Here is a 24,591-nt window from a genome sequence, read left to right as displayed (position 1 = left end):
CGGAGCCGGGGACGGACGCAGCCGGGTCGCTTCTGCCGCTGCGCTCGGATCCTCGCGGGCGCCTTGGTTTCGAACCTGCAGCGGCCACTCGCTCTCGTCCACAGAGTCCGTTCCGTCTGCCTCCACGGTCTAATTAGGCTTGTGAGATGTTCTTCAGAAAGAACGTTACGCGCACGTTTTGCAAAAAAGAAAGTGCATCTTTACAATGTGTCGGCGAACGGGGCGTTCCTCTTTTACAGAATGTGCGAACGTGCACTTGATGAGTTGTAAAAGTTAATGTTTAATTGTTAAAGTTGCACGTGTATTTTGGAGTGTTTGGGTTTGTAAAAAGGGCTTTATAGTTCCTTACACTCTCCAGTTATCCTTGTGTAATTTGAGATTACTTTATCAAATATTATGCTGTGATACACAGTTTAGTTGTGGAAGTTGTAGAAACACACTTTAAAAGGGAATAAATTGTCTTTCTTTTGACAAGACGCAATCTGACTAGTTTTCTTGACGTCGAAGCTGCTGTTGTAATTGTGAAAGACAGTTTCTCTTATGTCTTTGTGAAGCAGGATTACTTTGGTAAAGTGTGTGCGTGTCATTTTATGCAGCAGTTTGGAGTATCTTGGCATGCAAGGACGCCTTATGAGTTAAAATTATGAGTTGTGTTACTAAATGCAAGTTAAGTTTTTGAGAAGGTACTGCAGGCTTTTTAGTTTTGGAGACTGCCAGCTTCTGGATTCTGTTTTCACTGCAGCAGTCAGGAGAAATGCCCTAGCAGTCAGATTTCCATTCTTTTTCCAGCCTTTGGAGTAGTAGGAGGATTAAGTCAAGTGCCTGGAGCCGAGGAAGAAGGAAGCCTCTTTGACTGCCTTTCACTTTCACCCCTTTTCATTTAAAGGTGAGGTAGACTAGTAGTGCCAAAATTACTCGAATTCCAAACCTTGGAAAATGCTATGGATAGCATAATATCACAGAGATAGATTAGAATCCGAAAAGAAAAATCTGAAGTGGGTTTTTAAGTTTTTGTTTGTTTGTTTTAAATTTCTGTTGATTCTGTAGTTTAAAGGGAAATATTTGTCTTCCCAACTTGTCTTTTTTTTGGGTTTGGAGATCCAACTCAGGACCTTTTGCTTGCAAGGCAGATGGGGTGCCACTGAGCTAAATCTCTGTCCCTGCCATTACCTTTTAAAAGGTAAAGATGAGATTTATTTTGATGCAGGTATCAAACCATCCCTAGAAATCAACAATTGAATCCAACAGTTGAATCTTTTCAAACAGGAAACTTTTGAAAAGTGGTACTCTCTGTATCTAGTTTTGGGATTGGGATTTTTGATCTATACCAAATCAGAGTAAGAAATTGGTGGTTGCTGGTGGTGACCAGTAACCCTAGAATCCTAGGCAGTTTGTTGATGGTGGATTTTTCCTTTACTTTTTTGTTACGCAAGTTAGAAAATATACCAATTCAGTGTATACCCATATTCCCGACATATTGATGTAAAGATCACTAGCATTTTGTTATATTTACCTTTTTTTTCATTTTTTTGTAGAACTACATGATATTTATTTTATGTAGTTTATATGTATCTCTCTCTTTTTTTTTTTTTTGGTAGGTGGGATCCAAATCGGGACCTTGTGCTTGTGTGGCAGTTGGCAGGCAGCACCACTGAGCTAAATCCCAGCCCTAGTATGTATCTCTTAAAAACTATACATTTATCTATAACCACAGTACTATTATTACATGACAGACTTAATTGTTTAGTGTCATCTGATACCCAGACCATATTCAATTTGTTTTTACAATTTTTTCCATGTAAATCAGAATCCAGAAAACATCCACTTACTGCCTTTGGGTCCAGATCTGTTCTAATTTAGTATTTCTTCCCTTCACCCACCTTTTTTTGAGACCATTGACCTGTTGAGGAAAGCAGATCATTTATACTCTAGAATGCTCTTTCTTTTTCGTTTGTTTGCTTTGTAGTATCATTCAGCAATTCCTCTAACTTTTTGTCTTTACTTGTAAATTGAGAGTTACAGGTATGGCTCCATTAGTGCATCTTGAGTGATACAGAGTAACTCACTTGTCATATAAGGATGCACATAATTTAAATAGTTTGACTCGATGTTAAAATTGATCAGTGGCTCAGGTTTCAAATTTTCTAATCAATAAACGTGTTTTGATAATTAGATTTCAAGTATATGTCTTGTTAATACTTCTTGTTATGAAAAACCATGTTTTGTGGGATAACTCTTCAACTACAAGGTATTTATGAGCTTCCTGTGTGCCACGCAGCATGTGAGGTTCAGTGAAATGGTGCTGAACAGGTATGTCCCTGCACTCGAGCTCAATCTTAGGGAAATCCTCGTTTGAACAGTAACTTAAGGAGCTTAGTACAGTATTTGCTCACAAACAAATGTGTCTGCTACTCTACTGGTTTTCTTTAAAAAACAAAAACAAAAACAAGGCTTTTTATCACATTGGAGAGGAAACTGCAACATTTTTTTCACATCAGTCCTGTAGTTTTAAATTCATTAAAAATTTTTAATCGCTTTAGGGACTATATATTACTAGCCTCTGGAGAAATAAAATTGCTTTCAGGAAATATAGATAGTTTGGAATTTAGGGTATTTAGAATTCAAGTGTGCTTATAATACTGTTTAGTTGCAAAATTAGAATGCATTGTACTAATTAGCAATCTAGAGTACAAGTCAGGTTGAATGAAAGGAGTCTTCTGGCGTTCAGTGTTTCATTGGGATTGTTTGAAGTTTTCCCGCCTGTCACAAGTAGTGGCAAATTAAGCATTCATACACAGTGTTGGGTATAATCACACATTTTATTTTTCCTGGGAGTATATATCTAGGAGTGGAATTGAGATGGATTGTACGGTATTTGTTTAATGAGCTTTGTTGCTCATCTAACAGCTCCTGCTCAGCCCACAGTCTCCCCTGGTTGTTACCTAATTCATGTTTCCATCATCATTTGTTGTGTATTCCTACACGTAGCCTAAGTTCCAAATAAGTTCAGTTGTCCAGTATTCCTATGCATTTTGAGTTTTCTCATTTCTATAGCTAGTCAGGAAATTATTGGAAATGCTCCCCCATTCAAGTTTTTCTTGACAGTTCCCTCACTCTTCCGTTGAATTTTGGCTCTGAATTAAACCCTCATTATTCTCCTGTGGCTCTTCACACTAGTGCCCAGTATCACCATTATTCATGTCTTTTTGTGTTACTCCTTACAGGCCTGTGCTGTCCACAGCAACAGGTATTAATCTATATGAGACTGTTTAAAATAAAAATTCATTTACCATATTTGAATAGCCCAGACATATTTCCATCTTTGCAAAAAATTTTGTTGCAGAAATTTCTCGCTTGTAAATTCAGAAGAAGGACTGTGGCACCCTCCCCCCTAACCTTTCTCTCTTTGTGTGCACTGTGCTTTGCTTTTCTTGAATTCAATGAAGAATATAAAATTAGATTCTAGTACAGAACAGAGAACTAAGTTTGGGAAGTATCTACTTCTTGGGAGATAATGATTGAACCATGAAAATAATGACTTCCTTGAGGGTCTCCACAGTTCTGATGCTGTGGGTCTCAAGAATGGGTTCCAGTCTAGAGGAGCAGAAATCTGCATTAGGCAATGTGTGGGCTCCTAACTGTGGGGAAACACAAAATTGATCTTCCTGCTTACTTGCTACACTTTCTGATCCTTGTTCATTCTCAGCTGTATGCCTGTACTGTCCACTACTATACAGTAGTCCTGGCCACAGGCAACTGAAATGAGGTACCTGAAGAATCTGGCCACCTATCTGAGACTTTGATACTCATTTTTGCCAAGTGGCTACCACATGGTATAGCACAGGTAGAATAGAACCTCATCACTGGAAGGTTTGATTGAGATTTACCACTTAACTGTAGTGTGGATAACATGGCAAATTTCGCTTTTGTTTAGAAAACGAAAAAAATTGGACAGTTCTTTAATGAGTTTTTTTGTTTGTTTTTGTTTTTGTTACGGGAGATTGAGAATCTTGCACTTGCAAGGCAGGCACTGAACTAAATCCCCAGCCCTTCAATCAGTGTTCTAAACACTAATTTTGCCGGTTTGTTTGTTTGTTTACTGTATTGGGGATTGAACCCAGAGCTTTCTCAGTGAGCTACATTACCAGTCCTTTTTATTTTTTATAAAATAAAAAACACCAGGGGACATTGTCTTTCCAAGTTGTCCAGGCTGGACTGGAATGTGAGATCTTCTGGCCTCATGCTCTCTAGATGAAATTTATTGCAGAGACTAAGGATGTGAGGTAGTATATTATGTATTTTAGACTGCTTGGTTATGAATATTCTGAGTCAGGTAAGCTGAAAATTTGAGGTTTTTAAAAATTTTGTTTTTATAATGCAGTTTGCTAACCTTGAATGTCTTTAAGATGCATGTGTGTTTTGGAAGGTGAGCAGGTAGTTGCCTGTTTTACACCAGGCGGTGGTATTTATTCTGGAGATATCTCAGACAACGTGACCAATGGCTTGTGATCTGCTTGCATAGGGCTGCATTCTCACTGGGGATGTGGAGAAGGCAGACACTAACCAAGTAAATGGATGAACATTTTATGGATATTTAAAATTTTTAAAAATAGTTTTTTTTTTTTTAGGTCAGTCCTAGATTCATAGCAAAATTGAACAGGAAGTACAGAGTTCCCGTAATCCCTTTTGCCCCTATGCAGCTTTTATTTTAAAGATCAGCTTAATTTTTTTAAAACAAAATTTATTAAGACACATAAAGCTGTCTCCTTTAAACTACTACTCACTTGAACACACTATTTGCATCATTCTTATCACTTTTTGAAGGTCTTTTTCTCATGAGTTTTTTTACCCACTCATTTATTTCATAGCTAATACAGATTAATGCGTTTCATTTTGGCAGATTTATATGTACACATAGCATACCTTCATCTTTTTCACCCTCACCCTTGACCCTTTCCTCCCAGCTAATTTCACATTTTGAGGAGGGTTTAATGTGTATTTTGTTCATGTCCATCTACCTGCTACCTTCCTTTACATTTCTCTTCCTCCCTTTTATTATTCTTGTCTAATAATAGTCCTTCCTCTACTTACCATCTTTTTGAGATTTCACATATTAGAGAGAATGTGTGATATTTGTCTTTCTGAGTCTGGCTTATTTTGCTCAACATAATGGTTTCTAGATTCATCTGTTTTCTTGGAAATGGCAGACTGTTCTTCCTTGTGGCTGAATAATACTGGAGTCTATCTGTCAAACTATATATCTATATCTGTATCACATTTCCTCCATCCTTCTGCTGATGGGCATGTAGGTTGCTTCTGCATCTTGGCTAAGTGTACTGTAAAAACATTTGTGTATGGTCATATCCTAATAGTATACTGTCTTTAACTGCTTTCACTTTGTACCAAGGAACGATAAAGCTGGATCAAATCAAATAGTACTAGGCCCTTTTTTTTTTTTTTTTTTTTTTTTTGAGGAACTTGACTTATCACCAGCAGTTTAGAGGAAGGTTCCTTTTTCTGCTGTATCCTCTCCAGCATTGTTTTTTGTATTTCTTGATGACAGCCATTCTGACTGGGGTGAGATAGAATATCACTGTAGTTTTGATCTGCATTTTCATAATTGCTAAAGATGTTGAAATTTTTTCTTAGTTTTACAGGATATTTGTGCTTCCTTTAGAAGTGTCTTTTTAATTTGATTGCCTGTCTTCTTTGGAGAACTGTCTATTAAATTTGGTTGCCTATTGATTGGCTATTTGATTTTTAGTGTTAAGTTTTTGAGTCCTTTCTATAATCTAGATATTAATCCTCTGTCAGAAGAGTAGCTGGGAAAGCTTTTTTCCTGTTCTGTAGGCTTTCTCTTCACCCTGTTATTTCCCTTGCTGTGCAGAAACTTTTTAGTTTATTGTAGTCTTATTTGTTGCTGTTATTTCCTGTGCTATTACTGGAGTCCTGTTCAGGAAGAAAGTCTTTGCTTATACCTATGGCTTCAAGTGTTTCCATTGTTTTCTTTTAGAAGTTTCAAAGTTTCATTTCATATTGATTTTTGTATAGGGTGTGAGAATAGGTTCTAGTTATAATCTTCTGCAAAAGGATATCTAGTTTTCCCAGCACCATTTATTGCAGAGGTTATCTTTTCTTCAATGTATATTTTGGGTCCTTTGTCCAAAGTTGGATGACTGTAGTTAGTGGGCTTATTTCTGTATCCTTTAGTCTATTCCATTGGTCAATATGTCTATTTTTGTGCCAGTATCATACTGTTTTTATTACTATGGCTTTGTAATATTATTTGAAATTGGGTATTGTGATACCCCTAGCCCTCAGTTAGGAATGTAGTGGCTATTTTGTGTTTTCATATAAATTTTAGGATTTTTTTCCTTTTAGTTCTGTGAAGACTGTCTTTGGTATTTTAATTGGGGTTGCATTGAATCTATATATCACTTTTGGTATTATGGCTGTTCTGACTATTAATACTGTCAATCCAAGAGCATTGGAAGTCTTTCAGTTTCTTTCTTCACAACTCTAAAATTTTCATTGTAGAGATATATTAGTCACCTTGCTCTTTCTTCACTGAGACCCTGACAACCACAGTTTAAAGGAGAAGTTTATTTTGGCTCATAGTTTCAGTGAGTTCAGTCCATGGTTTTCAGGCTCCAGGCTGAAAGATATGGAATATCACCTTAATCTTTATAGTCAAAGTTAGTGATTTACCAGATGAGGTCTAGTGGAAGCTCACACTTGAAGACACTGGATAATAAAATTCAGAGGAGCTATGGGTCAGAGATTTAGCTCAGTGATTCTGCCTCCTGCCTCACAAGTGCAAGGTTCCAAGTTTGATCCTTGGTATCCCTCCCCCCAATTCAGAGGAGCTTTCTGGGGATACTAATGAGAATCTTATTTTGGTTGGGAAATGGGTAGGATCATAGTTGTGCAATTCTTGAACTTCATGGAATAAAAGGATGAGTAAATGATAGAATGTTGAGAGTGGTTGGCTGCAGATAATTTATCTTTTTTAGAAAAAAATAACAAGTTACTTAAATTCAGAAAAGTATAAGGAACACTAAACCCATCTTATATTGAATAATTATTGTTCACATTTTTATGTATTTTGTCCCACTTTTTTCTGTTTGTGCTGGCGTTCCATGTGTCCATATATATGTATGCATTTGCAATCAAAGGAGGTATTGTACTCTACACTTAGCATTATATTATTCTTGTGTTTTTTCAACACTTTTTAAAAAAACACTGCCTGATATTCCATACTTTAAATATATCTTGCTTTACTTATTATTATAAGAATATTTAGGGTATTTTTAGAGCACCCCCACCCCATTTTAATAGCAATGTAGTGAATACTTTTTCCCCTATTCATCTCTGAAAGACAGGAGAGTTGAAAAATATTACAAGGTGCAGGTTTTGGCAACACATTAGGACGTTGGGTGTTCATTTTCTGTTCTCTGCTGAAAAAAAGTTGTTTTATAGCAGGCTAGGGATAGACTCTTGCTGCATACTCTTTTAGGACTGATACTGGACAAAAATCAGATCAAAGGTGCTTGACTAAATCACTTTTTTTTTTTTTTCCAGTTCTTGAAATCATGAATCCTGTCTATAGCCCTGGATCTTCTGGGGTTCCTTATGCAAATGCCAAAGGAATTGGTTATCCAGGTAAGCAAGTAGAATTTTGTTTTACTTATGGCACTTTGAATACTTGGTCTGTTTCCATGTCAGTAAAAACCAAATCCTAGCTCAAAGCAGTTTAGACAAGGAAGAAGCTAAGTCAGAGTGAAAAATCAGGACCAGATTAGCTTTGATCAAATCTTTATCTGGAACCAAAAAAACAAAACAAAAAACTTAACTGGTAGCTTCAGCAGTAGGAGCAGGATCTAATTTCTCTACCTCTTGGTCTTAGCCTTACTTCTTCCTCATTGTTGGCTCAGGGCTTGTCACAGACCACTCCTCTCTGCTGTGGTCCCTTAGATTAAGGGCTTGAGGGCAGTCTCTTACTAGGAGTCTCTTTATCTCTGCCCTATAGGAAAGCCAATTGAGGTGTCATGTTCCCTGCTCAGGCCAGTCCTGGGATTTGTCCTGATTAAATTCAGGACCTACACTGGACTAGAAATCCCTGCTGGATAGGAAGACAGAATAGGAGATCCTGCTTAGTGGACTTCAGCCTGAACCTCATTCCTTTCTCTTAGTGGAGTCCCTGAGGCCAACATGAGCTTTGGGGGTTAGTATGAAGCAAAGCCTGGGGTAGCTATTTGATTAGTACAGCTGATGGTTATCCTGTCATTGCAGGTTTTAATATTGTGGTAGAAGAGATAACCCTAAAACCATGTTGCTACAAAAAGTCTTAAAAAAATGGAATAAAACATTTTACAGATGTATGACTGAACTTAAAGGAGGGAAGAGAAATATCTGGGCCAGATGTGAAAGTGGCTTATTTGGCTATTGTGCTGGTGTTGTGCCTGTCCTGGAGGGATTTGCTCTTTGTATATATGTATATATATATATTTTTTTGGTACCGGGGATTGAACTCGGGTCCTTGCGCTTGCAAGGCAGGCCACCGAACCACTGAGCTAAACCCCCGGCCCATCTTTGTGGATTTTTAACAACCCACATTAGGACAGAATGTAAGGTGTAGGAATTGGTGGTGAACCTTGGCATGCATGCTGTGTTTTTCTCTTTAAAAGATATTAATGTAGAATTTTTTTCTTTAGAAAATTAATGTAGAGTTTTGGGTTTTTTTTAATGTAGAATTTTTTTTCTTTAATATTCTGTTTTAATTGCAGTGTTGGCACTTTTTGATAGTGGATTTAGAGCTGCAGTTTGGCCCTTAGTCTCTTAAAGCTTCACTGTCCCTGAAGTTGGACCTTTCGAGACAGGGAGTAAGAGTGGGTCCTTTTGTTTGTCAGTCTGGTCTCTAGAAAATGAGCCTCCCAGTGCAGACTGAAGAGTCCATTTGTGAGCCCTGTGAGGAATCTTGTATCTATGGGTTCTGAGAAGGAGGCAGTGTTTTCTAAGCATTTATAGCCTTCAGGGATGTTTGGGGTACTCGCTTGTATTACTTAATTGCTAGTGGGTACAACAGTTGAGAAACATAAAAAATAGTCATCAGCTAGCTTGTATGGTCTTTCACAGAAATTCTGCCTGCTCATAGGCAAATTATTGCAAACACGGGGTACTGTTTATCATGTAAAAACCTCCAGTCATGGCAAACTACATGAATGAAGCTATCAGGCAGAAGCTACATCACACAGACAAGTTTACCATAATTGCAAGTGTAAAAGAAGAAATAAGAAATGTAAGAGGGAGCAAGATCCTGAGGAAAAAAGAACCACCTGGATCTTAAATTGTTTAAAAAAAAAAAGCATTTGGACAAAACTCAGGTTAATTTGCGATAGAACACTGCTAAAGAAAAATGTAATATAAGGAAGAGGGGGTATATTAATCATCTTTTCTTTGCTGGGACAACTGGCAGCTTAAAGGGGACATTTAATTTGGCTCATAGTTTCCATTAGTGATCGGCAGAATCATGGCAGAAGGGTCTGGCAGATCAGAGCTGCTTAGCTGTAGGCAGTGGGGAAGCTGGGCTCAAGGGAGAGCGCCCTCCAGAGGTGTGCCCCGGCCACCCTCCCCCACCTCAGCTAGGCCCACCTCCTGACAACACATTCAGGGGTGACTCACTGGACCAATCTCCTGATAAACAGAGTACCCCCCTGATCTAGTCACCTCTAGGAGTCTCTTCATCCAGTATCCATGGCACTGGCACAGTCTGGAATGCTGAGGCAGGAGGATGACAAATTTGAGCCCAGCCGGGCAATTTAGTGACTTAGTGAGAATCTGTCTCAAAATAAAAAAGGCTAGCTCAGTGTGAAAGCATTAGGTTCATTCTCTAGTAGCACAGAAAAATTCACTGGCACATGGGGACATGGGAGGCTGGTAAAGAAATTTGAGGAGAATAGAGGACTAAGAGACAGGAAGAAAAGGAGTGACGGAGTTTACCAGATTGATGAAAGATAAATTAGTGGTGAGACCTATTATTTTTCAACTATTAACACTAGTGTAAGCAAAATATTAAATAGCTGAAGATGATCCTGAGTGAATCTGGGACAGGGAACAGCCAGAAATCAGTTATTAACATTACCTAGTAGGATAATAAAACATTGCTTGTCATAAACAGTTACGTACAAGGCTGTGGATGCCGAAATGTCTGCATTTTGTGCTGCTGTTTGGTCAAAGGGATGGATTAGCAAACTACATAAAGGTCCAGGGAGTAAATGTTTTGGGGGTATGGATTGTACAAGTACAGCACTCAGTTCTGCATGTAGTACAGAAGCAGCCTTTGACAATGCTCAGTGTGCTGTGCGCTTAACAAAGCTGAAAATGGTGGTGGATTATTGTTGTTTGCTGACCTCCCTGGTCAAGAGAACCACTTTTGTTTTTTTTCCTTTTTTGGTATGAAAAATCCCTCAGCCCTCTTATTTTAAGACAAGGTCTTGCTAAGTCACTGAGTTATTCAGGCTGAATTTGAACTTAGATCCTCTTACCTCTGCCTTTCCCAGTGCTGGGTTCATAGGTGTGTACCACTATGCTCGGTTTAAAAATTACTTTTAAAAAAAAATTTCTCTAACTTTAAAATGGGCTTTTATGTATTTTTTCCTTTATATGTACCTCTTTTTTTTTGGTTTTGATTTTTTTTTTTTTTGAGTCTCCCTGACTTTTATAAAATTGTATCAGCAAGGTCTCTGTGCAGTAAGCACTGCAGGTTCTTTAGATCAGATGGTCAGAGATGTGGACTTAGGTGCCTCCAGAGTCTTGAGGCCAGTGGAACTTCCATCCCAAAAGCTGACAGGATGTTGTGAGAAGAGAGAGTGCTTTCACTCTATTTTATACTCTGGCAAGTAGGTGGACCTGTTACCTTTCTATTCATTTACATTTAACACCTTCACCATAGGTCTGTAATTTGTAATTTGTATGTCTCGCTGCTGGGCAGCTTGAGTCACTGGTGTGGTACATGCATGACTTTCCCATCAGGAGGCTTTTGATTTATTTTATCAGTAAAAAGATTAATAAAAGTGATTAGATCTGTTTGTACCAGCAGTGGTACAAGATGCCTGATGGGACAGTCATGCACGTACCACCAGTGGAAATATGTTAATAGAAGGGGAAGCTCTTGGCCAAAACACATTGTTTTTTAATTATTGTAATTATTTATATAATTGAATTTTTATCTAGAATCCTGGTTATCTTAACACTGTTAATGTCTCTTTATTTTCTTGCCTTTTTTGGATTAATGAAATATTTTTCTTTAATTTTCCTTATATTAGATATTCTTTTACTATACCTTTAATGGTTATAAAGATCACAAAATTTTGGTACCCTGCTTTTCCTCTTACTATGCCATACCTTAAGACGTGACTTTCTTGGAGATGTTGGTACTGGGAATTGAATGCAGAGACTTCTACCACTGACCTGTAACCGTGCCCCCACCCATACTGGCCTTGTGAAAAAGTCTTGCTAGGTTGCCCAGGATAGGGCTTGAACTTCTTCTACCTCAGCCTCCTGAGTAGCCAGGGTAGGCCACTTTTTTTTTAATTTGGGGTAGTCAGCCTTAATATTAAGACATTATTTGTTATACCCTTCATTGCTTTCTGTCTGGAATCATTGCCCATTTCATCCACCTTCCTTTAGTACTTTTTCCTCCATAGATCTTCGAGTGAAATTTACTTTGTGATAATGTCTTTATTTTTCTTTCATTTTGAGGGCACATTTTTGCTGAGTGTACTTGTTTTCTGTAGCTGCTTATACCCACAGACTTGGTATGTTAAATTCACAGAAATTTATTTTCTCAGAAGTCTGAAATTAAGGTGTTGGCAGTTGCAGTCTCTCTGGAGGTGCTGAGCATTACTTCCTCTTGCAGTATCTGGCACCCTTGGTCTCCTCAACCTGTCACATTTTGGCCACATCACTCCCATTTCTACTCCATGGTCACATCATCTCTTCTGTTTGCTTTTTGTAAGGACGCTTGTCATGGATATAGGGACCACCTGGATAATCTAGGATGATCTAATCTCAAGATCCTTAGTTCTATCTACAGAGACTTTTTCCAGATAAGGTTTTAGTACAGATTTCAGGGATCTGATGTGATTTTTTTTGGAGCCCACATTTGCCTATAGCCTTGAATTTAGCTTGACTTACTTTCACTCAGACTTTAAAGACATAATTACATTCTGGTTTCTATCAGAATAATTTTTGCTTCTTTAAAATGTGATTTTCATCATTTGCACTTATGAGTACATCCATTGATCTAATCCTGCTAATTGTGCTAAAATTTGCTATAAAAACCTGTGTGTTAAATCATAATTTATTTAGCTTATTTTCTCCCAAATACCAGTTATTTTAAAGACCTTGTCAGAACTGCAGTCTCTGGATCATCTGTGGAGTCTTTCTGTTGTCAGTTTGTCTTTTTCTTTCCTTTTTCAGTCATGTGGTCCTGTCTTGTAGCCTGCCTAAGATTTTCACTGGTTATCACACATATTGTATTACAAATTGTGAAGGTCTAGTTTGTGGCTTTCTTTGCCAGCTGGATAGCATGGTGGTGGTAGTGGTCTTGCTTCCTTGTCTTCGTCCCCACTAATCTCTTCTTCCTCCTTCTCCTGTGGGGTTTTTTGCAGCCCCAGTGGAAACTGTTGGAGTAGAAATAGTGAAGTGATCTGTGTTCAGGGTGAGGGGATATAGTGAAGGGGAGAGAGGAAGCCCAGAAGCAGCAGAGGCTCCTAAGGAAACCAGAGACCAGGTGTGTGGTGGTGGTTCACTAGGCTGTTTTAAGTATGTGTTGTTTATGTTTTCTGTTTGATTTTAGGGCATTTAACTCCTTTTTAAGAAGGTTTGGATGGGAATAGTCAACCAAATAACAGCAGTTTTGTAGGCATCCTTAGAAAGCAAATGACTTCTGAGAGTTTACAGAAGAGCTTATGGGGAGAGATGAGGGTATTTGAGTTTTGTGGGAATTGTTGCAGAGACCTATAGGATATGATTTAGGCTAGTGATGGTTAGTGTTTTAATTAATAATACAATGATAACACACCTAGTGCAAAAAGAAGCCCATAGACTGAAAGTGAAAGTATGGAAAACAATTCTCACGTGACAGGAGCACAGGAAAAAGCAGGGGTAGCAATCTTATTCGCAGACAAAGCAAATTTCAAACCAAAACTGATTAAGAGAGACAAGGCTACTACATCCTTGTAAAGGGAACAATTCAAGAGGAAGAAATGACAATCATAAACATATATGCACCAAATATAAATGCCCCCAACTATATAAAACAAATATTAAGCAACATGAAAAACCAAATAAACACTAACACAGTTGTAGTGAGGGATCTGAATACTCCACTATCGAAAATAGACAGATCATCTAGGCAAAAAATCAACAATGAAATACTAGAACTGAACCAAGCTTTTGAATGTGTGGACTTATTAGACATCTATAGAGTATTTCACCCCACAAAATCAGAATATACATTCTTTTCAGCTGCACATGGGTCATTCTCCAAGATAGATCACATACTAGCTCACAAAACAAGTTTGAACAAATACAAAAGAATTGAAGTTATTCCCTATATATTATCAGGTCACAGTGCAATAAAACTGGACATCAATAGCATAAGAAACTGTAGGAACTTCACAAACACATGGAAACTGAACAACACTCTCCTGAACAATCAATGGATCACAGAGGAAATCAAAGAAGAAATCAGACAGTTTTTACAAATAAACGAAAACGCCATACAACATACAGGAATCTATGGGACACAATGAAAGCAGTTCTACGTGGAAAATTCATAGCACTGAATGCCCACATTAGGAAAACAGAGTGAGCTCAAATAAACAACTTAATGATGACCCTTAGACTTCTAGAAAAACAAGAGCAAGAAAAACCCAAAGGTCAAACAAGAGAGGAAATTATAAAGATTAAAGCAGAAATCAATGCAATGGAAACTAAGAAAATGATACAAAAAATAAATGAATCGAAGAGTTGGTTTTTTGAAAGACTAAATAAAATTGATAAACCCTTAGCAAACCTTATCAAAAAAAGGAAAGAAAAGGCTCAGATCCATGCAGTCAAGAATGAAAAAGGCGAAGTCACAACAGATCCCACAGAAATCCAAAGGATCATTAATGCATACTATGAGAACCTGTACTCTAATAAAATGGAAAACACAGAAGAAATGGACAGATTTCTAGATACTTATGAATTACCAAAGTTGAACGAAGAAGATAAAAACGTTTTAAACACCCCAGTCACAATCAGTGAAATTGAAAATGTAATGAAAAACTTACCAACAAAGAAAAGCCCAGGTCCTGATGGATTCACTGCTGAATTTTACAAGACATTTAGAGAAGATCTATTGCCATTACTCTTCAGACTTTTCAAAGAAATTGAAAGAGAAGCATTACTTCCAAATTCATTCCTAGAAGCAAATACCACTTTTATTCCCAAACCTGGGGAAGATGTAACAAAAAAAGAGCACTACAGGCCAATCTCCTTAATGAATATAGATGCAAAAATCCTCAATAAGATACTAGCAAACAGAATACAGAGGATCATCAAGAAGATCATTCATCCTGACCAAGTCGGATTTATTCCAGGGATGCAAGGATGGTTCAACATACATAAATCAATTAATTAATACACTTTATTAACAAAGTGAAGGACAAGAACCACATGATCCTCTCGATAGATGCAGAAAAAGCATTTGACGAAATTCAACACCCATTCATGATAAAAACTGCAAAAAATTGGAATAGATGGTCTATGTCTCAACTTAATAAAGGCTATCTGTGAAAAACCAACAGCCAACATCATATTAAGTGGCCAAAAACTGAAAACCTTCACGTTAAAATCAGGAACAAGACAAGGATGCCTATCACCACTCCTCTTCGATATAGTTCTGGAAACATTAGCCATAGCAATTAGACAAGAGAAAGAAATTAAAGCAATAAAGATAGGAAAGGAAGAAGTTAAACTCATTACTTGCCGATGATATGGTACTCTACATTGAAGACCCAAAAAACTCCACCAAAAGACTTCTCGACTTAATTGACACTTTTGGCAGAGTAGCTGGATACAAGGTCAACACCCAAAAATCAATAGCCTTCTTGTACACAAATAACAGACTCACTGAGAAAGAAATTTGGCAAACAATTCCTTTCACAATAGCACCCAAAAAAATGAAGTATCTGGGAATCAACCTAACAAAAGAAGCAAAAGACCTCTACACTGAAAACTACAGCACTCTGAAAAAAGAGATCGAGGAAGATTTAAGAAAATGGAAAGATGTCCCCTGCTCCTGGGTAGGAAGAATCAACATAGTGAAAATGGCCATACTACCAAAACTGCTGTTCGGATTCAATGCAATACCAATTGAAATCGCAACACTATACTTCACAGAACTAGAAAGAAGAATCCAAAAATTCATTTGGAACCAGAAGAGACCTAGAATAGCAAAAGCCATACTAGGCAACAGACGCATGGCAGCAGGTATAACAAATTCCCAATTTGAAACTATACTACAAAGCCACTGTGATAAAAACAGCATGGTACTGGCAAAGAAGCAGACCTGAAGATCAGTGGAACAGATTGGAAGACACAAAAACAATTCCAGATGCACTCAGCTACCTCATCTTTGACAAAGGAGCTGCCAGTCCCACTGGAGGAAAGATATCCTCTTTAATAAATGGTGTTGGAAAAACTGGATCTCAACCTGCAAAAGATTAAAATTAGACCCTTACCTGTCACCATGCACTAAATTAAAATCCAAGTGGATTAAAGATCTAAATATTAAAACAGAAACACTAAACTTGCTGGACGATAAGTTAGGCAGAACTCTGGAAGACATTGGCATAGGAAAAGACTTTATGAACAAATCTTCAGTAGCACGGGAACTACCAGAAAGAATCAACAACTGGGATCTCATTAAAAAGCTTCTGCACTGCAAAAGAAACCATCAACAGAACTAAGAGACAACCTACAATGTGGGGAAAAACTTTTTACCAGCTGCTCCTCAGACAAAGGACTATTATCTAAAATATATAAAGAAATAAAAACAACCAGCCCCCCAAATATAAAGACCCAATTCATAAATGGGCATCTGAAATGAACATACATTTCTCAAAGAAATAAAAGCCCCAAGTAAATATATGAAAAAATGCTCCACATCACTGATCATTCGAGAGATGCAGATGATAACAACACAGATTTCACCTCACCCCACAAAGAATGGCTGCTATCAAGAAATCACACAATAACAAATGTTGTCGCTGTTGTGGGGAGAAAGGAACCCTTCTCCATTGTTGGTGGGAGTGCAGACTGGTACAACCACTATGGAAGTCAATATGGAGATACCTCAAAGAACTAGGATTAGAGGTTCCATTTGACCTAGCCATCCCTCTGTTGGGTATCTTTCCAAAAGAAGTGAAAGAATCATACCACAGTGATACATGCGCACCCATGTTTATAGTGGCACAGTTTGTAATGGCTAAAACTTGTAAACAGCCCATCTGCTCATCAATTGGAAACTGGATAAAGAAGATGTGGTTTTTCTATATAATGGAATACTACTCAGCCATAAAGAATGAGAAAGTAGATTCATTCATAGGTAAATGGGTACATTTTGAGGATATACTTCTAAGTGAAATAAATAAGGCACACATATGCAAATACCGAAGAGTATGTCTGGTGTGAAAAACTATAATAGTACTCAAGATCCTAATGGGACACTTAACACATACAAAGAAAAGGACCAAAGGTGTAGGGGACAGTGAGAAGGATAGGGAAGGGGGAATAAGGGAAAAGGAAAAATATATGAGAAAATGTAAAGATGGAATTAAAGTGTTTGAAGGTGGGGAGGGGAGGAGAGGGTGAAGGGAGGGTGGGGACAAGGGGAAAAAATGAGAACCAAGACCTGGCATGTAAAGGTACAAGATCCCCGTAATGAATGTACCTGTACTGTCTACCTAGAATGTACCAATAAATTAAATTAAAAAAAATAATGCAGTGATGTTTTAAAGCATTCTAACTGGCTCCCTGGTATCAAAGCTACATCCTGGCAGCTCCTATAGGTGAGTCCACAGCCTGTGTGAGCCTCACAGTCTGGTCTCTGAGGGAGCTAGCTCTGTTAGTCCAGACAACACTGATGGAAACTGCTGCCCTGGTCTTTCCAGTGGTGATTTTAGGTCTGTTTGAAATGGAATCTGCCCTCAATGACCAAAATGAGTTGATAAAACACCCCCCCCTCCTTTTCTCATTAGTTAGAGAGGGCAAGTGAGAATCCAGGCAGGAAACTCAAAAGTGAGGAGAATCAGTTTCAAGAACCAAGGAAAGTAACTTTTTTTTTTGTGCTACTGGGTATCCAGCTTGGGTCCTTGTGCTTTCAAGGCAGACACCAGAACCACTGAGCTAAATCCCTGGCCCACAAGAAAGCAGCTTTGAAGCACAGATTTGTCTATGAGAACTGAGCACTTTTAGGGATTCCTATGGGCCATAAGTGATGACCCCTGTTTCCCCGGAAACCTGAAGGACAGCTTGGAGAGCAGGGAGCTGGAGCGGGGCATCCAGGCTGGAGGAGGTGTGTGCTGCAGGGATTTGAGAAAGGACCTTTATTAGAACCTTCAATAAAACCTGCCCCTGAACTAGGTATGTAGCTCAGAACTACAATGTCTACCTCTTGTGGGAGAGCCTTCTCCCTTGTGTTCAAGCCCCAGCACTGCAGAAAATATAAAACCCATCTACAAAGATATTCCTTGCCCTGCTCCTGGTTTTCAAGTAACCCTCAAGGTTTCCTCACTTTGGTTACTGTTACCACCATAGTGCCTTCAGGGTCCCGGTACACTTAAATGTCCTAGTCCACTGCCCTAGGAAGCACCATTTTTGGGCTTCCCCAGCCCAGTGTCTTTTGAGGACCACTGTTTCAGGTTTATTTTTAGGTTAGAGAAGAGAGGAATAGAAAAGTACAGCCTCACATAAGTAGTTGTGACACTAATGAAGCTAGTGAGCTTGAGTTGGCTCTGTGTCTTCAGTACGAAGGCTTTCTAATGTCCTTGCTGTCACACAAGTGTCGTCTCCTGCATGGTGCAGCAGAGGGCAAGGGGAAAGGGACAGGAGTCTCATGAGCCCCCTAGTTTCTGAGGAGGACTGAGTAGGTGACAGGCTCCCTCTGCTGGTAAACACTCTGGAGGCTGATTCTGACTAGAACACTAAGTGTGTTTAGTGTTTCTGTTGTGTTCATAGTAAGGATTTATTAGTAGCTGTGGTTTGTGTTAGTAAAGACCAGCTTGCTTTTATGTGGATCCTGATTGGATTTTTCCCATTTCTGTGTGTCTACAGGGCCAAACCCCTTCCTTCAGGAAGAGTCCTAAAGCATCAGTGAAGACACTGACAGTCTGGTGATCCTAAATTGGGGGAGTTGGCTTAGAATTTCAAAATATGAAAAAGTCTGAAATGAATTTAGAAATTTAAATATAGTACTTAATAAATTACTAGCTTCTAATTGAAAATATGCAGTATGGTGGCATTGTCTTTGGAGTCACTGAGAGTGTATGGCCTTAAAACACTTATTGTCTCACTGACAGAAGGAGAAATAGGCTGTGGGTTTCAGGCTAGATTTGAATGATGGTTCTTCCATATTTTGGTAAAATCAAATATAGAACCTAGTGCATGGTATTTTTGTCATTTCTGTAATTCTTCCTTCTGTAATTCTGGAATAAAACTGCCAGAAGTGTTGGAGGTTTCCTTCATCTATCTTGGATTCTTTAAAAAAATTTTTTGGTCGTTTTGATTATGCTTTAGCTATTCTTACTTATTTTGATGCTGAGGATGTAGCCAAGGGCCTCACATGTGCTAAGCACACACTCTACCATTGAACTATACCCATAGCCTCTTGCTTTGGCTCTTCTTGATAGTAAACTTGTGATTCAGTTTGTGAATTTTTTTTCCCAATTGTAGGCAGTTATAAGTATTTGATCAGAGGTTTAAAAGACACGATTTTGACTATGCACATTGGCACAAAGTTACTGGGGAAGTTGAGGCAGGAGATTTCAAATTCAAGGCCAGTCTGGGCAAGTTAATGGGACCAAATCTCAAAATAAAAGGGGCACTGAGGTGTAGCTCATTGCAAGGCCTTCAGTTCAGTCTCCAGCATTCCACCCCTCAAAAGACTTGATTATGGTTGTGACCCATCAAAATTCTGAGGTTATGACAATTAAAGATGAACTGTGAAATACAGAGTGCCACCATGGTCTCTAAGTGTGTGGAGTTCTGGAAACAATGGTAAGAGCAGTACGTTTGTGAGACTTATGGTTGTAAGATCGCCTCATACCTTCATTGACATCCATTGTGCTGTGTGTGTTTTCCTTCAGCTGGTTTCCCCATGGGCTATGCAGCAGCACCTCCTGCTTATTCTCCCAACATGTACCCTGGAGCAAATCCTACCTTCCAAACAGGTATGTTTTGGGTGAGCACATGCATTGTCATGCAGTTGGGGGAGAAAGTGAGGGGAGCTGGAGTTGGTTTTGAGAAGAGGGGGCATGGATTTAGGATTTGACCTTGTAGATTTCTGATTTCATAGAATTGGCTTGTTGATAAGTGGGAAAACAGTATAATTCTTAATCCACATGAAGCTTTAGATATACTGTAGCTTCTCCCACTATACAAATCTGTCACAGCCTGTGACAAGTTCATTCTGTGTGCCAGAACTTCTGTTCATGCAGTAGAGTTGACTACTAGAAACTGAAAGCTATCTTACCATTGATTTTTCTACACTAGTTTGGTACTTTGGTTATATTTTTAAAAGAAAGTCTTGTTTTCCTTGTAGGGTACTTAGGATATTTTTACATTTTAAATATCACTGTTCAAACTAAATTGGTTTGGATCTAAATTTTGTAAAGATTATTTCACAGGGAGTTCTTCTGGTGAACCTGCACATTTTATTGGCTTCTTTCAGGCTTTATTCAGCTTAGGACTTTGAAATTCCTTTGTAGCAGTGGTGGTCCATGCTTTGATATAAGAGATTGGCTTGCCTTCCACAGGGGGTGGTGATGATGCCTTATAAGACTGATGGGGTAATTAACTTTGTCAGAAGAGGAGAAATCAGTAGTATCCCTCTCCAAATTCTTCCTGTTTTATGACTCATATGATTCTGCCTTTGTATTCTACCCTTATGTCCATCTTTCTGTCTCCACTGTGACCACCTCTCTTCAGCCCTTAGTTTGTACTCAGAGACAGATGTTGCATGATCTTCCAGGTCCTAGGCCTTCTGTTCTGAGTTCATGTTCATTCCCACTTCAGCCAAAGTAATGTGGGATGAACTTCTCTTTGATGCTTTCCCTTCACTATACGACACAGTTAAGCCAAGAGTTTTGATTTAAACTAACGCTTTGAAATTCAGTGGTCTCTTTTTTTTTTCTTTCCAAGCAGTTTTTCTTTTGTATTCTTTTCTAGCTTTTTGTGGTTGGGACAGTTTCTCTTTGGCTTGATTAGAATACCTCTTCTTTGTGCCTGTCTTTGAGGCTGTGGTGAACATCCCTTCTTGGAGTTCAGCAGTTGTTAGCATACTGTTGTCCTCTGGGCTTTTATTAGTGTCAGCCTCCCATCTCTTTTTGTAAGACATTCCACATTGTTTAACTCTTGTTGTTCTGTTGATTTCCTCCACATGTTTATAGTGTGCTGGTCTATAATCTTTGCAGTAAAGTATATGACCAGCACAGCTGGCCACACATATGCATTATTGGTACAAGTTTTGAGTTTCTGTCTGCCCATTTCTAAGTTTCCCAGGCTCCAAGCAATCATTGCTCTGCTTTTTCTTGCTGTTGATGAGTGTGTGTTTTCTAAAATGTTTATGTAAATGGATTCACATAGGATGTCCTATTTTTTGGACTGGCTTTTTTCATTTGGCATAATTACTCTGGCACCTGATACCATGTATCGCTGGTTCATTCCTTTTTATAATTAGGTCGTGTTCCATTGTATGGAAATACCACTTTACTTATCCATTTGCCAGGTAGTGAGCATTTGGGTAATTTAGTTTTGTTGTATTATAAATGAAATTGCTATGAATATCATGGACAATACACCAGTCTTTATATAGGACAGATGCTTTCATTTCTGCCTGAGTGGATATAGAGGAATGGAGTGACTGGTTGTTAAGGCAGGTATGTAGTTAACTTTGTAGGAAATTGCCAAACTGTCTTCTAGAATGGTTGTGCCATTTTACATTCCTCTTAAGAGTGTGAGAAATCTGGGCGTTCCACATCCTTAGCATGGTTAGGATCAGTTTTTGAAATTTTAGCTATTCTGATGAATGTGTAATGTATCACTGTAGTTTCAATTTTAATTTCCGTAACAAGCGATGGTAATTGATCTTTTCATTTGCTTTTTTTTTTTTTCCATTTGTATGTGGGTCTTTGGTAGGGTTTGTATGTGTCTTGTATCAGTTACAGAGGATTGTTTTATTTATTTGTTTGTTTATTTATTTTGGTTCCAGGGATCGAACTTGGGACCTTGTGCTTGTGAGGCAGGCAGCAGAAACACTGAGCTAAATCCTGGCTCTACAATGGGTTTTTTAAAAAGGCTGTTGGTTGTTTTGTTTTTGTTTTTGTTTTTGAGACAGGGTCTCAACTGTGTAGTTCAGGCTGGACATAATCATGCAGTAATCTCCTGTCTCAACCTCCCGAGTACTGGGATTACAGGTATGCCCCACCATGCTCGACCAGTAATTCATTTTTATTATTTGTATTTTTAATTTAAAAAAATGTCTTAGGAGAGAAGATCTTTTTATGTTGCCCGGGCCAACTTCAACCCCTTTCTATGCCGAAGTGATCCTTGTGCCTCAGCTTCTTGAGATGCTGAGACTACAGGTATGCACCACCACCACCACCACCACACCCAGGGCCCAAATTTGTTTTTTTATTGTTGAGGCTTAAGTGCTTTTTTCAGTAAATGAGCAGTAGAGGTTTTTCTCCCAGTCTGTAGATTTTTAAAAATTCTTCTATTGGAGTATTTTATTTATTTGGTACTGGGGATTGAACTTGGGACCTTATGCCTTTTAGGTAGGCAGCAGAACTACAGAGCTAAATCCTCTGCCCTAATGGAGTCTTTTAGAGAGTTGTTTTTAAAATTTGTTGAGGTTTAGTTTATCATTTTATTTATTATTTATTTTTAATCATGATTTTGAGATCTTTTCTGATAAATCTTCCTAACCCAACTTCATAATGATTTTCTCCTTTTTTCTTCTGGAGGTTTTGTAGTTTAGGTTGTACTTTTAGTTCTGTGGGCTGTTTGGGGTTAATTTTTATGTACGGTGCTAGATTGGAGTGAAGTTTATTTTTGAATGTTAATGCTACATGTGATCATGCAGTAAACCACCATAAATTGTTATTTTTCTAGAGTTTTCAAAGGTAGCTAGCTCACTTACAGTACTTTTCTTAGTGGAGGACAACTTAAGGTAAAAACTTCCAACTAATTTTTATCAGTTTACAAAAAGTGCCTCAGATTTATTTGAGAGTGACCCAGTTGTTTTTGCCGAAAGTGACCAGCCCTTCCTTGCACAGGAAGTATATGGTGTGGTGTGTGGTGTATTTCCATACAATGGAACACGACTTAATAATAAAAACGAATGAACCAGTGATGCACATTAAGACAGATGCCACAGTAGTTATGCCAAATGAAAAAAGCCAGTCCAAAAAAAGGGACATCCTATGTGAATCTATTTTCATAAACATTTTAGAAAACACACTCATAAATAGCAAGAAAAAGCAGAGCAATGATTGCTTGGAGTCTGGGCAACTTAGAAATGGGCAGATGGAAACTCAAAGCTTATACCAATAATGGATATGTTCACTCCTAGCTGTACTGGCCATATACTTTACATATACTTACAGCATATACAAGAAGTATACGGCGCAGGTGTGTGGAGACTGTTGGCCTCTGTAGGACAGGCATCACCCACCTTCTCTTACAGCTTTCCTCTCTCAGGGAGATGAATCCTTTCTTGGCCCTTTTCCAGGACTGCTGTTAAATGGATCCCCTAACCCAGAAGCTGGGGCAGGTAGGTAGGAAGTGCAGCTGCCCAAGTGCCTCCTTTGAGATGGGGTGCCCACTGATGGGTGCCAGACAGGAGCAGTACCAGCTTTTTTTTTTTTTTTTTTTTTTTTTTTTTTTGAGAAGCTGTGAATAAAGACTTTTTTGTGAAATATCTGTATGAAAACAGATAGGCTGGGGATGTATCTCAGTGTTAGAATGTGTACCTGGCAGGCATAAGGATATGGATTCAATCCCCAGCACCACTGAGGCACTCGGATGACGAAGTGCTGTTGGCTGCCTGACCTGTGTATGGGACACAGCTATACTCTGATCTTTTGAGTTTGTCATGTTTTAAAATACTAATTTCCTTTTCAGCGGACCTTTTCTCTCTGTCTCTTTTGGGAGGGGGGCACCGGGGATTGAACTCAAGACCTTGCGCTTGTGAAACAGGCAGTGGCACCACTGAGCTAAATTCCCAGTCCTCTTTTCTTTTATTGATGAGGAAGTCAGTCATTACTTTAAAAGCATTAAGGAGAGTTTTCACCCTTCGTGCTTTCTTGATATACTTTGTTTGTTTGTTTGTTTGTTTGTTTGTTTATTTTGTACCAGGAATTGAATTTGGGACCTTGTGCTTGTGGTACCACTGAGCTAAATCCCCGGCCCACTTTCTGGTTTTTTTAGTCACCAGATTTGTAGACAAAGCTGATCTTGGTGTAGGCACTGTATTTGTGCAATTTGGCTTTCAGACTGCTTTTGTAACCCCTAGTGCTGTTTATTTTTTAAGCCCCTCTTCCAAGTGTGACAGAGAAGGTTCAGAATACCTACCTTATGGTGCTGAAGTGTGATTTTTGCTGAAGAGTTCCATTACATGCAGTCTGGAAGCTGAGAAGTCCACCTTTGTTTTGTCCTCCTGGAAAATGTCATAGGCCATACACAAGTGTAGCCAGAGTGAGCAGTCTGATTTTGGAATCACAGTTTGGATTGTGAGGTGACTAGGTGGCTTATGTTCTGGCCATGTGTAACTTTACTCTGGGCATTTGTCTGATGAACATACCTACCCCTTGGCTGTGTTATTGGAGGATTGCAGTCCCAGGCTCATGCTCAGGACCAGTTGTCAGCAGGCCAGGCTCAGGCCCTCAGCCAGCATGTTCAGGCCTCTGTCTAGTTTTGCTTATGGCCAACCAACACCTGTAATTGATACTTGCAGTGATGATCTGAAATCATGTAGTAAGCTCTGTATTTAGAAGAAGATGGAAATGTGCATAGAATGATTTATCTTGTGGTACTAATCAGTTTGTAAACATTTATATACTAGTATGAATACATTTTTTATCTTATTGAGTTTATTGGTACTTTTTAAGTAAACAGTACAGTTACATTCATCCTTGTGATCTTGCACCTTTAAGTATGAACACTTAATAAAGTATTGGTTTAATTAAACTTGGTATCATACAGTGTTTATATCTGTTCTTATTTTTGAAGGATATTTACTAAGTGAAAATTCTTTACACATTT

At 38.5% G+C, this 24,591-nt stretch overlaps 1 protein-coding gene across 2 annotated transcripts in view; it reads left to right on the top strand.

The window, feature by feature from the left end:
- Nucleotides 1–1,650: 1,650 nt before the first annotated feature.
- Nucleotides 1,651–24,591, top strand: part of Fam168b (family with sequence similarity 168 member B) — a 32,653-nt gene continuing 9,712 nt past the window's right edge. The window contains exons 1-3 of one of the 2 annotated variants that reach the window (XM_010603137.3): nucleotides 1,651–1,672; nucleotides 7,582–7,662; nucleotides 19,416–19,499. In XM_010603137.3, coding sequence (XP_010601439.1) covers nucleotides 7,593–7,662; nucleotides 19,416–19,499 — 154 coding nt within the window. In that variant the 5' untranslated portion in view covers nucleotides 1,651–1,672; nucleotides 7,582–7,592. The remainder of the gene's footprint in view (nucleotides 1,673–7,581; nucleotides 7,663–19,415; nucleotides 19,500–24,591) is intronic. The other variant, XM_010603138.3, reaches the window with a different exon arrangement.

This window comes from Fukomys damarensis, unplaced genomic scaffold (genome assembly GCF_012274545.1).
Source record: "Fukomys damarensis isolate Sample0158 unplaced genomic scaffold, DMR_v1.0_HiC HiC_scaffold_29, whole genome shotgun sequence".
Lineage (NCBI taxonomy): Eukaryota > Metazoa > Chordata > Mammalia > Rodentia > Bathyergidae > Fukomys > Fukomys damarensis.
The sequence above is the reverse complement of the archived record's forward strand: the minus strand, read 5'-3'. Positions and strand labels throughout refer to the sequence as shown.